General features: G+C 42.5%; 1 protein-coding gene across 2 annotated transcripts in view; it reads right to left on the bottom strand.

Moving 5' to 3' along the window:
* Positions 1 to 15,295, bottom strand: part of ITGA6 (integrin subunit alpha 6) — a 41,683-nt gene extending 26,388 nt beyond the window's left edge. The window contains exon 1 of one of the 2 annotated variants that reach the window (XM_041473149.1): positions 14,927 to 15,295. In XM_041473149.1, the coding sequence (XP_041329083.1) occupies positions 14,927 to 15,087 (161 nt within the window). In that variant the 5' untranslated portion in view covers positions 15,088 to 15,295. The remainder of the gene's footprint in view (positions 1 to 14,926) is intronic. The other variant, XM_041473148.1, reaches the window with a different exon arrangement.
* Between the last annotated feature and the right edge of the window lie 719 nt (positions 15,296 to 16,014).

Below are 16,014 nucleotides of genomic sequence, written 5' to 3'. Positions count from 1 at the left end.
TCCCAATGCCCATACCCCCCATCCAAATATTGCCTACGTTATTTTCCAGTGTAAACAAAGAATTTCAAAACAGACTTATTTAAAACCTTCCAGATTTCAAAGAACTGTTACCAGGAATCCTGTCACTAATCTTCAAAGCTCTTCAAATACAAAAACTTGAATTTTCTAGGTACTTCATTTTAAGTCCTTACAACACAGGCCAAGAGAAGCACACACTATGAGTAAGTGCTCACAAAGGATTAGATCAGTTCAAGTACAATACTACAGTAAATCCTGAAATGTCCTTTCAAGTAGCAACCAAAGATCCATTAAGAAGTGGCACAACTCCTCTGTACTTGTTTATACTTTTCTGCCCTAAAGAACAGAGCAGAGAAGACTAAACCTATGCCCCTGGGTTCTGGCAGACAGGTTACTGAAGGTGATGATTATAATCACTATGAGGATTATCAACACTATCAGAATCTATGTAAGAAAGCCACATGCATCTAATCTTTGGTTGAATAAATCAAGCAAAACAAAAAATTCCTTGCAAACACACTGTCATTCTGCTCAACAGAGCTGCTGTTCAGCTTGCCTACCATTTAAAAGGTACATCTGAAAATCAAAATTCTATTATAAAAGCCAGATTACTTAATTTAAAAATAAAAAGTGTGCACAGAACTACAGAAGTATGACGTGAACCATGCATCAGTGTGAATTTCAGCATGACTGCAGTAATACAAATGAATCAGCTCATATACTGAGCCATACTACGTGCTCAGCAGAGTCCTTCCAGATAGAGGACACATTCCAGTCATTACTCTATGGCTACTTACTCAGCTGTGATTTAATAAAAGAATTTTAATCAAGTTTGAGCTCATTATGCCAAAACCAGGTTAGCTTTTTCTGCAGCTATGCATGTTCCATTTTAGTTTCTCATTGGCAAGCAAAACCTCTTTCTGCAGGTCAGAGGTAGGGGCAGAGCGAGGGGATGCTCTTCCAGCTATCACCATCTCCTTATACTGGCAGATGAAACACGGACACTTAAAACCTAGGAACTTTTCCTCTGAAAATGAAGAGTGACAAAAACAAATTCTTAATTTCTCTTCACCCATGCTCACAGTATGATTCGTTTTATTCACTGGGACTTCTGCCTGAAAGTCTGTGGACATGGTCTACTCTAACTACTTTCAATTAGGTTTGAATGTTCAAAATCGTGTTCCAGGATGCATACTCAGATAACAAAATAACGTCCCAATGTCAAGAATGCAGAGTGGGAGATGAAAACCCAAGACACTCCAACACGCCATTTTACTGATTCTTCTATCCCCGTGGTTGGTGTGCCTTGTTACTCTACAGAAAACAGAAGCTCAGCCATACAGTATACTGAACATAAACATCTCTGAGCATCAGTTCCTGTCAGAGGCTTAGCTTTTTATTATTTGAGTTATGATGACTTAGTAGCTAATCTTTACCATTAGTCCAACGTCAGAGAAAAGCAGACAATTTCTATTCCTCGTGTAAATTACAGAAACAGATGATTCTAACTGTTAACTTGAATCCTGATTTTCCCCACACATCTTGCTTCAATACGTACTATAACTTCACTGGGTTTTCCCTGGGCCAATCAGGCTGCACAGGTGTTAATCTACAGAAATGTAACATAATTAACCATTAATATAATTTAATTTAAAATAAGCATCTATCAAGTGACTGTGTTGGGGAAAAAAAAAAAAATCTGAATTCTCTCATACCCTGGCATAAAACTACAATGTTATTATAATTAAAACATGTGTCTTCCAATTTCAAACAGAAATTCTGATTTTTAACCAAATTAATCAGTCCAGTTGCTCTATCAATTAGAATTTTCTCTTAATTACTTCTTGAAGATACGTGACAATAACTGAAGTCCCACTGCCAATTATGAGGATCTGCTGACTTACAGGAACAGATTTACTCCCTCACAGCCCCAGATTCATAGCTAAATGTAAGATAATCCCCTAGGATTAGAGCTGCAGGATTGGTGCACAATGTTTTACTACCTGACCTTCCTGAGAGCAGGCTCAGGTGGTGCTGCCTGCCCCGCACAGACACCAGTGACCCCGGCTGTACCTGCGTGTGCGAGGGCAGCTGGAACACAACAGGGAGAGCTGGCTCATGCTCTCAAAACAGGGACCAGCAGGGTGCCCCATCCCTCCATGGAACCCTATGGCACAGCTACCCCCACCCTACCTCACTGCAGTGTTACATTACACCCAAACACAACAGCTGAGGCAAGAAAAGCTCCATTTCACCACTTAGATTAAGCACTACTCAAGTGCCAGAAAAGGTATCAAGACATCTTACTGTCTTTATCTACATCTGAAGCAGACTTTTGGATAAGTGTGTGTAGAAAACATGCTTCATAAACCCACATATCTCCAAGAAGCAGAAGAAGGTGAGAACTGACTGCCCACATTCAGGTAGGCACCAAGCCTCAGGTGGTCAACTGCTGTTGACCAGTGTTGTAAAAATGTAACTACACGTCTGACTCCAGATGCACAAACAGTCTATGAACTGTAGGTCTGGCTGCATTTAGAAGAACCAGTCAGATTCTGGAACAGCATGATTTATTGGATACAACATACAACGTTCCTCTGGACTGAGGGTGAGAATGCATTAACTGCAGAGTAGCTACATACAGCACTATCAGTGCCATTGCAATCACAAGCTTAATGCCCTAGGTCAACGCTCAGCACAGCTGAGGACACAAGGCTTACCAAATGAATCTGTGTCTCTGCTGGGGCGGGGGGGCGAGGAGGACAAACCTGTGTCTGTCCCTGCAATTTCACTCAAGTTCTCATCCCTTCTTGGATGCAGAAGTGAGGTACATTTATATCTTATTCACTGCTACTGTTCTAAGTGCTGTGGGTGGGACTGCAGTCAAATCTTCTGTTCTTTGAGGGCATATCTGCAGAATATGTCTTGGTAGGAAGTGTACTTGGTTAACACAAAACATTTCTGGGTATCAAGCAGAAGCACGAGACCGCAGGGCCTACGCCTCGCCTGGCATTCCCACCCGCAATGCCACAGCAACACAAACCACAGGCCCTCCAGCCAATTTCCATACCTGCACCTAGAGGCGCCATTGCATATTGAGCTTTGCACTTTCTTCACTACTTTACACTTTTAACAACCAGTATTCAGCAAGAATAGGTAGGTGAACACTGAGAAGAAAGGGTAACTTTATTTAATTAGATAAAAAGAGTCATTAAAATCCAAAGTAAAATACACGAGCTTTCCATTTCAACACATACTACAGAATATTAAGCAGTAGGGTGCAGATTTTAAACCCTCCCTGCTTTAATTGGTAATTCTTGAAATGTTTAGTAGGTAGCTGTGGCTCCTTCTCAGCTAATGAAAACAACAGTGAGAACTGGGAGTGGTTTCTGCTCACAGCTATCTGAACTCCCTCCAATACAAGAAACCATCTTGGTCGCTTTAAAAAGGAAAGTCAAAGTTAAGATGTGAAAACCATATCAAAAGAAATTCAGAAATCGTCCAACCTCCTGGAAGTATTCCCCCACTACACAACAAAATTCTTTTCTTCACTTACAGCCTGGAACTGTACAAGGGTAACATGATTTTCGCAACATACTTCAAAGAAAAATTATCACCAATTCATTACAGTTCTATTTTGGAAAAAACTCTCAAATCAAGTAAAGGAGGGAGAAGAGCTTCAATGTTTATTAGAGTACATATCCTGTTCATCAAAGTAAGAGGCTTCCACTGAGTAAATTACATTTTGATTTAAACAAATACAAAAAATATCACAGTCTGCACCGAACTCAGATACTCTGCTATCTCCCAAAGTTTTCTTCATTCCTTAAATTCTTTCCTTTTCCATGGTATCCTTCTACACAGACAAGGCACCACATCTTTGCCAGCCTTTCTTTAAAAGTAAAGGCAAACACATCTGCAGTGCCTGCTCTGAGCCTTAACAGACTGGAGTAGAAATCATGAAAGTGTTTCCTGGGTAAGAAACCATTAACCACTTCCACATATAGGTGAAATAAAGTGGTCACTGGTCTAAGTAATTTCCAATTTTGCAAGCTCCACTGAGCACAAGTTTCAAATTGAATATTGCTGTTCTCAGGCCACAATGCTGCCACTGCAGACTTTGCACTTCATTATGTTTTCAGAAAGACTCCACAAGGGGGGCAAATTTGGAAACTGACAAAGCTAAATGCCATGAAATGGCTCACCCTTGACTGGACAGTTAGACTCCTACATCCTTTCTCTCTCCCAGTTCCAGTGCCCTCTTGGGAAAGAGTTTCACTAGATTAAGCAAAATGAATAAAATAGAGCCACTAGCTCTAACTCAATTTAAATTTTACTACAAAATCACAAGTCACGGGTCATCTATCAAATGTTTAAAACCTCCAGGCAGAGACCCCTGATCACAGTGTGGGCATCTAGAGCCCTTGACCTGAGATGCATTTTCACTCCTCTGCAATGATTTGGTCTCACCTGTTTTTAAAATTAACAAACACAGAAGATGGATGCATTTAACCACCATAATAGTTCAACATAACTGAAGTTGGTTAGTGGGACAGACACTGTGTGTGAATATTGGTGGCACCACCCCTGCTTCATGCTTGATTTGCCATTCTATAACAGAAACAAGTCACAGGACAAGAGCACCACAGACTAATTAGCACAGAAAGATTGTCCCTTCATACACTCGGGCTGCTAATGGGAACTGGAGCTGAACCATGGGCTCCTCCAAAAAAACACCTTCCCCAGCAAAATACAACCAGTAACTGTGTCAGCAGGGAGCTTGTCTGTGATGCTTTTCACAGAGACACCCATCATGGTCAGTATGTTATTAACAACTATTTTAAGTGACTGAGTATTCTCCTGATCTGCTACTCCACAGCTACATTTTGGAACTAAGTGCAAAGCCGTGGCCAAGCACATAGTTAATCTCTGTTGCCTGGAGGCTTGGCATTTGAAAGATTGCAATTTTCATTTTATTTCTTCAGCCTTTTTTAGGAAACAGATTATGACAGAAGCTAGGAAAAGAAGCCAAAAGCAGCACAAGGACTAGGACAAGCTACTACAAAGCAAAACTGGAACTACAAAGATACCTGTTGTTCTGGAAAGGCCACTTATTATTGACTTTCTGAAAGTCACATGGAAAAATAAACACTTTCCCATAACAGTCCAGAGCCCAGCCTGTCTGGATTTGCAACAGTTTTTGCAGATCTCATTTCCATTGGTACAAAGCATTTTTCTTAGAAGAAATTGTACAGTCTGCTCCAAGTTTGTGTTTCAAAACCCGGTTTTCCTCTTCAGACACCACTCTCTGGCTTTACTCAGCAGATACCTCATAGTTTTCGTATTTGTCAAAGAGCAAGTGCAACCTGTATACTACTTACAGGTCTAATTTCTCCCTTACAATCTATACATTTTTCAGATTTAAAAGAAAGAGCACCCGAGCCAGAAGGAGGCCTGACTACAAACTGGTACTGTAAAATATGTATCAGACAGCTTTATAATTTATTTATGATAAACCTACAGGAGAAATAATGTTAAAGGGATTTTCACTCAGGTTTTCTAACATGGCAGTGCCTGGTACAGCATGAAATCCTCTTAAAACAACATGCAGTTTAACTCAGAAGTGACAAGTACACCATTTCAAGAAACTAACTTGGAAGCCTAAGTCCTGGCACTTCTAGCTCAGCCCTTGCCCACAGTCACGTTGTCTGCACTGGAAGGACTGAACTACGGGAGTCCCACCACAGCCAGCTGGGCACAACCCAGCTGTTCTCCACTGCAGATGCACCAAGCTGCAGGTCCCAACAGCAGCAGGACAAGCAAGCAAGGACAGCTGCAGCAAAGCAGCCGGGGTGACCCAGCAGTCCCCACCTACCTACAAGCACAGAGAGAGTGAAGTGTCCATCCCCACGGTCCCACCACCGCAGTCTTGCTCTGGTGCCAGCAGCCCACACAGCAGGGCCCTCCCGGGCCCAGCGCCGCCCCCGCTCTGCGGCACAACGGGCCCTGCAGAAGCAGCTGCTGTACCAAGGCTATGATCAGTGTCTTGTGGACACGGCTGACTCTACAGGCTTAAGTAAACAAGTGCATAACAGAAATTAGGAATTACTGTCTCCTGCACTTGGACTGCTGGCCATTCATACCATAGAAAACCCCAGAATTCATTTAAACTTCTTCGCATTTGCAGGACTTGTCTTCATATCCCCACAACACGTAGCATCGCTATAAAAAGTTCATGAAAAATTAAAGAATCACATGATAAATTAGCTACAGGTTTTAGAAAACAAACAAGAAAACAATAAAAATATGGAAACAGTTGCTCACTTGCCTTTTTTTTTTGGGGGGGAGGGGTGTGGGGAGGGGATCTGACAGCAGGGCATCCAGTCAGTATTTGAAGGCACTACTTGTTTGAGAGGTAACAACCTTAACAGGCATATACTGTTCATTCAACGTGCCAAAAGCCGTTTTAAAAAAAATTATAGTAGTTCTAATTCAGCACAAAACAAATATTTGAGTTGAAATGTCATTCCTATTTCCTTCACAGAATGAAGTACAGCAGTTTCATTTATCACCATAATTCAACTATTAAAAGGCATTAAAGAAGTACAGCAAGAGGGATGGACATTTTACTGTAGAATCAATGCGCAATATAACACACTACAGCAACTAATACAGCCCTGCAGAATTTGAAGAGCAACTGCTCCCCATGCTAAGCCAAGCCATAGTTCCTTTACTTAATCCAGATTATGAGATTCCCCCCTGCTCCTCCTTTTCCAGACTTACCACCATCTCTCTCTGAATTGTAGGGAGAATACCAAGACAGGTAGAAACCTCCTACACTAGATATACAACCACGTAAAGTCTGCCTGATTCAAGGTCTGAACAGAAGTTCATCACATTTAGTTAAAATATACCAAGCAGCACCCCAGGGGGAAGGAAGCTCACCCACACCAGACCAACACTGGCATCCCTGAGCTGAGCTGTGCCCTGCCCAGCTGCCATCCTAAGCCTGTGGACTACAGAGGAGTACCCTGTGGGAGCGGGCCAAAGAACTCTGCACGTGCAGAAGAAGCATGGACCGGACCTTCCTGATACATAATCCCTAGTAAGAGCTTCCGAGAATGAGTACATGAACAGCCATCAAACACGCACTTCAACAGCCCGAAGGCACTTGCATGCTAAAGCACAGTTCTAAGTATTGCTTCAGTCTTAAAGCCATCATAGCCCCGGGCTAAATGCCTATAATCGGATCCACAGTTTGAGTAAGACTTTTCTTTAGGCCATGAGCTTAATGACAAATGCAGATGTGTCACTGGGTACATGACGCATTATGCCCCCACACCTTCAAATTAACTGGAAACACAGGCACTCAAGTCACTGGAAAGAACATCACTCCAATAAGGTATTTTCCTAGGAGAATCAGGTCATAGAAATGCCTGCGCAGCTGGGATGCTCAAAGAGCCCTTTTTTTATATTCCATGAAGATACTCAAACACTCAAACAGATCAACAGAACTAAATTATACATTCACAAGAAACTGCTCTTTATACACATCTGTGGAAGAAGAAACCATTATATTTTACTATGAATAGGAATGTTCAAACTGAGAATTTCAACCAGCTTTAAAAACTTAAGAACAAGATTTTTTGCAAAAAAACTTATGTTTGAGACTATGCCAAGAAACCCACTGCATTCTCTTACTCTATATATTGCTACTCCTCCACATTCACTATACCTAATTTTACACGCATCCCCTCATACATACTTCTTTTTTTTTTTTTTGCCAGTCCCTACTTTCCCACTTAAGCAGAATCCAGAATTAGTTTTTTTCAGGTATTTTTAACACCCTGCATTCCTGTAAACTGTGTACAAACAGTATTGCAGCTATTTCTAGCACTACATCTAATCTGACAACAGAAGTTTTCTTCCACTATATGCAGGAACACAGCTTGGCTGGAAAGAGAAGAAACTTACATCTTCAGCAATATTCATGGACCACACCACATAATTATCAAACATTTCTCTAGCAAAAATAAATTGAGTGGATAAAAAGTTTACAGGGACTTGCAAAATTACAGCAGCGACAGGAGTTGACTGTAAAAGAAAAAAATATACCAAATTTATTTTAGCATCTTTGGCCAAGAAAACATGGTTTTCACTTGAGAGTTTTTCACACTACACAAATATGGATAATTAAAACGGCTTTTCACACACTCTGCTAGACATCACTAAGAGCCAGCAGACTAAACCATTATGCAGCTTCAGCTGCACTGATGACAAAGTGCAAGGCTAACAAATCTTTATAATTCCCTTAGCAGAATATTGTGAAAAGAGCAGTAAGTAAAGGACACAAAAAATTCAACCTCACATGATGATGGTGTCTTTGCTATCTGCAACAGCTGGTTAACACTTTTGACCACTTCCAGCATAAACATACATTTCCTTCAGACCTTTGACCCACGCATGTGCTGCTGAGCAAACAACCCCGGGCAATACAGGAGTGAGTTCTCTAGCATATTTGCAATTCTTTGTTTTTTGAAGATCTATTTTATAGACCTACTTTTGAGGAAGGTGACAATGGCAGATGAAACATGCAGAGACTACGCACATAAAGCTCCATTTCCAAAAAAATGGCATCTTCACTAAAAAGGAAGTAACATTCAGTCTAAGAAAATTCTGCCATTCCTATCAACATTAGCTATCAGCAAACTCAACAATGCTGATCATTCCTATCTGCTGTTCTCTATTTCTTAGATGACCTCCAAACACCTTGGAAATAGAAAACAAATGCAAGGAATACAGCTTAAAAGTAGCCTAGAAACTCGCTAGCTGGCAGTGAAATCCAGTGCAGGATCTCTCCATGTTACCCTGGAGGGACTGGAGTACATTTTTATGCTGTAGATGGCATCTTGACAGGGCCCATCCCATAAACCCCTCCTTTTCTCCTTGATTCAGCAGACCTTCTTCTCCCTTCCTAACACAGTCTAATCATCCTCACACACATTACTCAACTCCTTGAAGGAAATCTACATTAGGAAATTACATATTTTAGATGAAGTTCTGTAAGAGGAAACAAGAAAAACAGCCACTACTCCAGCAAAAATGATCAAAAATGCATACTAGTAAATGCTCCAAAAATCACAATGCAAGAAGCAGCATCTTTTGCATTTTGCTGTTATTTTGGTACAAAAATCTGTCACAGGTACTTCACAGCAGAATACACACAGCTAAACCAACACAACTGTACTTTTCCAAAGTAACTGCTGTAGAATTCTCAAAATAATCTTAGAAAATGTGATCCTCACAATACGTTAAACCCAAGGGAAGTGCATTTTAACAAGAACACAATACGTTTGATGCAAGAGCTGCAAAAGGAGCCTTATTAACCATGGTATAGTTCATTTATTTTTAACATACAGAATGCTTTCCTTAAAAATGGAAGTAAAACTTTTTTCTATGTTCATGTTTGTTTTCTAAGCTACATTCTTCTCTCATTACTTTCAAAGCAGTAACTTGCTTATATATATTGCAATCAAAAATATTTAGCGCTAATTAAGGAATTATTCAATGTTTTCCAGACTACTCTGCATAGTTCTTTCATCAAGTATTCCTGTGCTGTTACCTGCCCTTGCTAAATACCACAATAAGGTGTTCATTTTCCAGCTAATGTTTCACAGTACAGACCACCATCTACTCATTCAACAAGATGGATTTTTGCTTACTTGCTCTTAAAATGACACTTGCCCAATAGCCTTATCTCAGTCTTGTCCTTTCCACAGAATATACCCTCAAAATGTGGCATTTTTACAGTTATGGCCAGAATGACTCATCTAGATCCAGGTTGGTTCTGAAACATTTAAACAATAGCACATTTTGAAAGAACTGCATTTAAAATGAGCTATCTCCAAAGAGAATTTACCAGAATGCATTCCTTACAAAACTTACAGTTGCTCTGGCACATGCAGGTGGAATTTAACACAAGAAAAAAGAATGGTCCATGCTGGCTAGTGAACAATTTACTGCTGTAACATGCCAGGCAATGTTAATTTCATTTATTTGGTGGAGAAATCATACAGCAACAAATTAGATAAGTAATCATTCTTTTTTGCTTGCTAGGCCTTATGAAAAAAAAACATTTATGAGAAGCCAACCTACCTGTCTGGCTTTCAAAATCAGTACTGGGAAAAAAGCTAGCCTTCTGCACTCTGCTCCTCCTCTAACAACTACACACCCCTTATGCAACATAAATTTGTCTCACTTCTTTCACCCACGATATTAGCACAATGGATCTTTCTTGAAAATCTGTCCCTTACCACTACAAGAAAACTCTTCAACTACTCCTCCTTCCCAACTTCATTTGATCCTGACCTTTGCCACAGGACATCTATCCTGAACACCGACAAACTCCTCTATCACTAAGAAAGCAAATAAGCATACTAAGCAGGCTATCAGAGAATAGTTTGCATAGACAAAATCAGAGAGACACTCAAGAGAAGAAAATAAAAGTGACACAGTAAAATCACAGCCTAAGAAAAAAGGAAATTTATTATAAATCCTTTATTTTTTAATTGACAGAAGCACTAACTAAGGGCCATCACTATTACAGCTTTTAAACCTGAAGGTGTAAACATGCATTCTTATTACTTCAGTTCACCCAAAGTCTGAATTACACTACACAACCTCTGCAAGCAGAAATTGTCATCATTCACTGCAGACCAGCATCATCCAGCTCTTTGTTGCTGGAGCAAAGTGTCTCTGAGCCCAAGCCCCTAGAGAACACAAAAGTACTGGCTAAATGCCACTGAGGATGCACTGCAGCAGTGCAGCAATGCCAGCAGACCTGCTGACCTAAGGCAACTTTGTTATGTATTGATATAAAAGCTCAGAGTAGAGACGTGCAGTGTCAGCAAAACCTGTGACAAGTGAAATTTTCAGTAAGACACTGCAATTTTTAGGATTTTATGGCCGGTAATGGTCAGTGCAGTCTTGGCATAAAGTGCCTATCCACAGCTTTCAATACAGCTTTTCAGCAGATAGGGGAGAATCCTGAATGTCAGCAACTACAGTATCTTCCCTTTTCTGCCTTACACAATAACAAGAAGCCTACCTGAATTCAGCTCCATACATCTACTGAAAATAGTATCAGAATTACGTGAAAGTAGATCTTTGTGGGTCCCTTGCAAGTCAGGATAATTTGTGATTCTGTCATTCTAAACCACAAATAAAAACTCGCTAACGGGTGTTAGGTTCGTACTTAGACTGACCTTATGAGTCCTTTCCAACCCAAGTGATTCTAGGATTCTATGATTCTATGAAAGTAATATACAAATTTAGATATTCTTGATGTTTGTGTTTTAATTCAAGATGCTTATATCATTGTGAATTACAACCAAACCAGAATGGACTTGCTGGACATCTTACATGGAGTATGCATACATACAGATCATATCTCTATATATTCTATAAAATTACATATATGTGACTGCATGCACTACACATATAGTGAGTAGCTAGTAATTACACTTTTATTCTAATAGTAATATAACACATAGTAGCTAATAAATGCATAATCAGTGTAGTCCCCGTCTAGAGATGCTGGATACACTCACATTTTCATCACAGGACCACTTACATTTTAACCCTGTTTCTCCTATAGCTGTGCCCTCAGTCTCAGACACCTGTAAGTTCCAAACCTTCTTCCAGTCTGTAGATGAAATGTGCTGCTGTTGTGCCACCACTCTCCTGCAAACCAGAACTCCCTTTCATATACTGACAGATGAAAAACAGAACAAACTTACACATGGCAATAAGCCCAGTTCCTTTAGAGCCCCATCAGCCTTTTCTGCTGCCTGATTCACCGTGCTTGACAATGAACCAGAACCAAACACCAAAATCCAGGGAAATTGCCTTGGTACCTCCAACATTAATGTTCCTCAATGCACATAAAGTTTGCATTCAGCTGTCTTTCACACCTACATACCATTAACAGTCCACTTTCAGCCACCATAAACTAAAGCTTTTCTCCTCTCCACGTGACAAACTTTCCAACTCTTCTAACCTGAAGATACTCAAAACCAAAATCTTGTTACGAGTCCACAGCTTTATACTCAGTACCATTTACAACTAATGTCAAAACAATTGAACAGTCATCTGTTCATAATGCTGAAAGTTAAGTAATTCATTAGCAAATATGGCATTTGTAGCTAACACTAATAAATTAATTTGCCATTCAAAGCTAATATGAAATCCACAGTATTCTGTGACTAAGAAAAAATATGGTCAAAAGCAAATACCATGTTTAATCAAAGGCTGTTTCAGCTGTACCTTTATTTGTCACACTTCCTACACATTCTCCACCCTCATCTTTACAGAGGATTATTGTAATGATTAACACTGAACAATCCTGTGTGAGGAAGAGGGAACCATTTCACTTAACAAATGCTTAAGTGAGGTAAGAGAAAAATTACACATAATTTCATTTGTTTTACCAAGCCTTGCTCCAAGCCACTAGCCCTTGAATACATTCCATGTATTTTACCTTCCGTCATTTTCTTGTTTTTCCAAAGATGGACTGATCTTGCACATGTCCGTGACAACCTGTTTCTAGTTTTGTATAACTGGAGGGGTAGAAGGGTGCTCAAGCTGACGGGTTTGTTTGAAATAAGGGTCCCTGCCAGATGAGATTCCAAGTATCACTTTTAATTACGCTTTGGTATGAACTGGGAGTTTTTGTATTTTTGGCAACTACTTAACAGCGTTCACATTCTAAATGTAACTGAGTTTTGAAGTTAGCATCCATTCAAGAAGAAAGGGTAAAATAAAAACTTCTACCTGACTAAGAGATAGTTGTACATAAATCCACTTTTGCAGCAGAGGTAAGACAGACCAAAATGCATCTGGGAATGCACAGGTATTGCACCCCTGAGTCCTGCTGTTACAGGTAACAGGCAGCATGAAGGCATTAGACATAAACAACTGTTTCTCAGCAGCAGACCTCAGTATGACCTCTGTTCCCATAACCTTCTACCTTCCCCAAGTATCCAGACAGCAGGTACCATTTGTTCCATCTATGAACAATCAATCAATTTAGAAATTGCATGAGGTTTCCATGGAAAAGACCACACAAATCCTTTGGTATTAGCTCAACCTATCTCATTTTTATCTAATATAAAAATGCAGCCTAACATGGAAGGCTTCTCTTCAAGATTCCCCACCGAATCTCCTGCTTCAGAAGACAGAACTCACACAAAGTGAGCTAAACACAGCTCAGTCCCTAAGACAGTTACAGTTCAGCATATTTAATGTCTTGTTCTCTTAAAGCCACACACTACTACTCTTACAGACACAAAAATGATGTTCAAAGTGACTACAACATGCCTGTTTGAAGTAAAAGGTTTCATTCCAAGCATACTACCCAGCAGCTACCCAGGGTAGCATTCCAGTTCTTTATGCTGAAACGCGTGGATTTGAAAAATGGCCAAGATACCTCATACTCAGAAGCGCATGTCACCATAAAACGCAGTTTGTCTAGTCTGGCTCTGTCTCTATTAGAGACCCTTGCTTCTCATGAAAGCCTGGATTCAGAAAGCCATGTCAAGGCAGATAGCATCTGGCTCTGCTCTTTCCCCACACTGGATTGCCCGAGGAAGGACTTACTAGACATACAATACAGAACTTTCATGCCAATAATCTCTGAGGCATTTCAGCCAAATAGTACATACCAGCTTGAATACTGTGACTGTCCTTGTGTTTCTGCTGTTTCTTTCTTCACAATAATTGGCTGTCTGCATATTCCTACACACTCATTCTGCCAGGACTGACAATACAACAGGAGACTAACAAGCTTCAGGCACTGCTTTCTTGTTAGTACTAAAATAAAATCTATGCAAGCATAATCCTGTCAAGAATTAAGATAAAGACCTCTGGAAAGGAGCTCACAGATTTCCATTTCATTCCTCAGGATGCTATGGATCATTTTATCTGCTAGATGGAAGATGAAACATGGGTGTACATGATTTATACTCCACACACTCTAGTTTTTATGAAATCACAGAAGAATGCAAGTGTGTGCAAAATGAGACCAAAGGATTTCTCAATTTACCACCTAACTTTATGAAGAATATTATTTCTTTCTAGCTTCCTCCTCCCATTAACTCTATACAGATAATGAGTGTATCTTGCCTTAAATTAAAACTAAATATTTGAGGAGGGGGCACTTATTTAACAACAATACTTTACACTCACACTCAATCCAGCACTACTGGATAGGGTGGGGTCCAGCACTGCTCCGCTATGGACACAAAGCTGCAAGGACGCTGAAGATGTATACAGGATCCTTATTTTGCCTTCGTAATTTCCCAATGCATATACCACTAGCCCCGACTTATTTTTCCTAACTTCTTTTTATCACCTCTCATCTGCACTCCCGGTCAGGGTGTGTCTTGAACAGCAGACTCTGAGTTGCCCGAGGCCGGGTATCCCCAAGGAGCACAAACCCGAGAGCCTGGACAGGCTCCTGCGGCGCAGATCACCGCTGCCCCGGGTGCAGCCTGCCAGCGCAGGAGAGCGCTGCGGCGAGAAGGGCTCCCAGCGGCGGCTGTCGCTCGCTTCCCCTTTCTAGCTGCGGCTCGCCACAGGTCCCCGGGGCGCGGGGGCGGCCCCTCGCTCCGCCGCACGTCCCCGCCGCCCGGCGCTGCCCCGGCTCCGCAGCGCCCCGCGGCAGGTGCTGCCCCATCCCTCCGAGGGCCCCCCGGCGGCCCGGCCCCGCTCCCGCTGCCGGCCGGACACCCCGCGGGGGCTGGCAACCCCGGCCCGCCGCCAGGGGAAGTTTCCTGGCGGTGGAAGGTAGGAGGGTCCCGGCAGGCGGCCCGGGACGGGGACGGGGCCGGGCGTGGCGCGGTGCACTTACAGCCGTTTCTCCTGCGGCTGCAGCTGCCGGTGCATGGCCAGGGAGAAGCCGAAGAGGCTGCCCGTCTCCCCGCTCCAGCTGATCACGTTGTCCGTGTCCAGGTTGAAGGCGCCGGCCAGCCCCGGCAGGAGGGGCAGGTAGAGGACGAGCAGGGCCGCCATCTGCTCTTGCCCGGCACGGAAACCTGCTGCCAGCGCCGTCGCCGCGCCCCGCGCTAAGCGCGCCCGTTGTGCCGCGCCGCGCCGGGCCCGCCCCGCCCCGCCCTCCGTGGGTGCCCGGCCCCCGGCACAGCACAAAATGTCCCCGGGCCGGGCCCCTTCCCCTGGGAGGGGCAGCCGAGGGCGTAGCCCCGCCCGTGAGTCGCCCACCGCCTCCCGGGGCCCCCAGGGGGTTCACCGCCTGCCGCGCCCCCGGACTCGGATGTCTTTGCCCTTCGCGACGCTAAATAAAGCCGTACCGAGGGGCGGGTCACGACCGCAGGTGAGGACCGGGCCGTGGCCCGCGCGCACCGTTGGGGAAAAGGGCAGAGAGCTCCCATGGCGGGGGCGGGATGTGTTTGAGACTTCACACCGTGCCCCTCTGCGAGGCTGATACCGGTCTGGCTGCTGCTCAGCGGCATCAGGTCGGTCAGGGTAGCGACCACGGGCACAACACATTGTCCAAGCGTGCTAAGGTTGATCCAGAACTATGGACAGCATGACCCCAGTATTCAGTCTGTATTCCCCAAACAACACATGAAAAAGAAGAAGAAAAAAAAGTATCTCTCTTCCAGATTATTCACAGACCACATGAGAACAGAGACTGAAGACTACCTGAATCTCCTCCTCCTCCAGCATGTCTTATCTCTGAATACATCTGAAAATTTCTTACTCCTACCTTTTAAGTGTTCAAAAACAGTATGTGGGTTTGGATACCAGGTCATTTTCTCTTACGCTTTCACCCATAACTCCAAAAGGTTATTTGCCAGCATACCTTATCAACTTAACCCACTCCAGAGAAAGAAAGGGCTTTTGGGTTTTGAACAGAATCTTGGTTTAGTTCTCTGGATTAGGGAAGCAGATGCAAATTTTTAAAACCTCACAAATTCC

This window comes from Pyrgilauda ruficollis, unplaced genomic scaffold (genome assembly GCF_017590135.1).
Source record: "Pyrgilauda ruficollis isolate IOZ18807 unplaced genomic scaffold, ASM1759013v1 scaffold3, whole genome shotgun sequence".
NCBI lineage: Eukaryota > Metazoa > Chordata > Aves > Passeriformes > Passeridae > Pyrgilauda > Pyrgilauda ruficollis.
The sequence above is the reverse complement of the archived record's forward strand: the minus strand, read 5'-3'. Positions and strand labels throughout refer to the sequence as shown.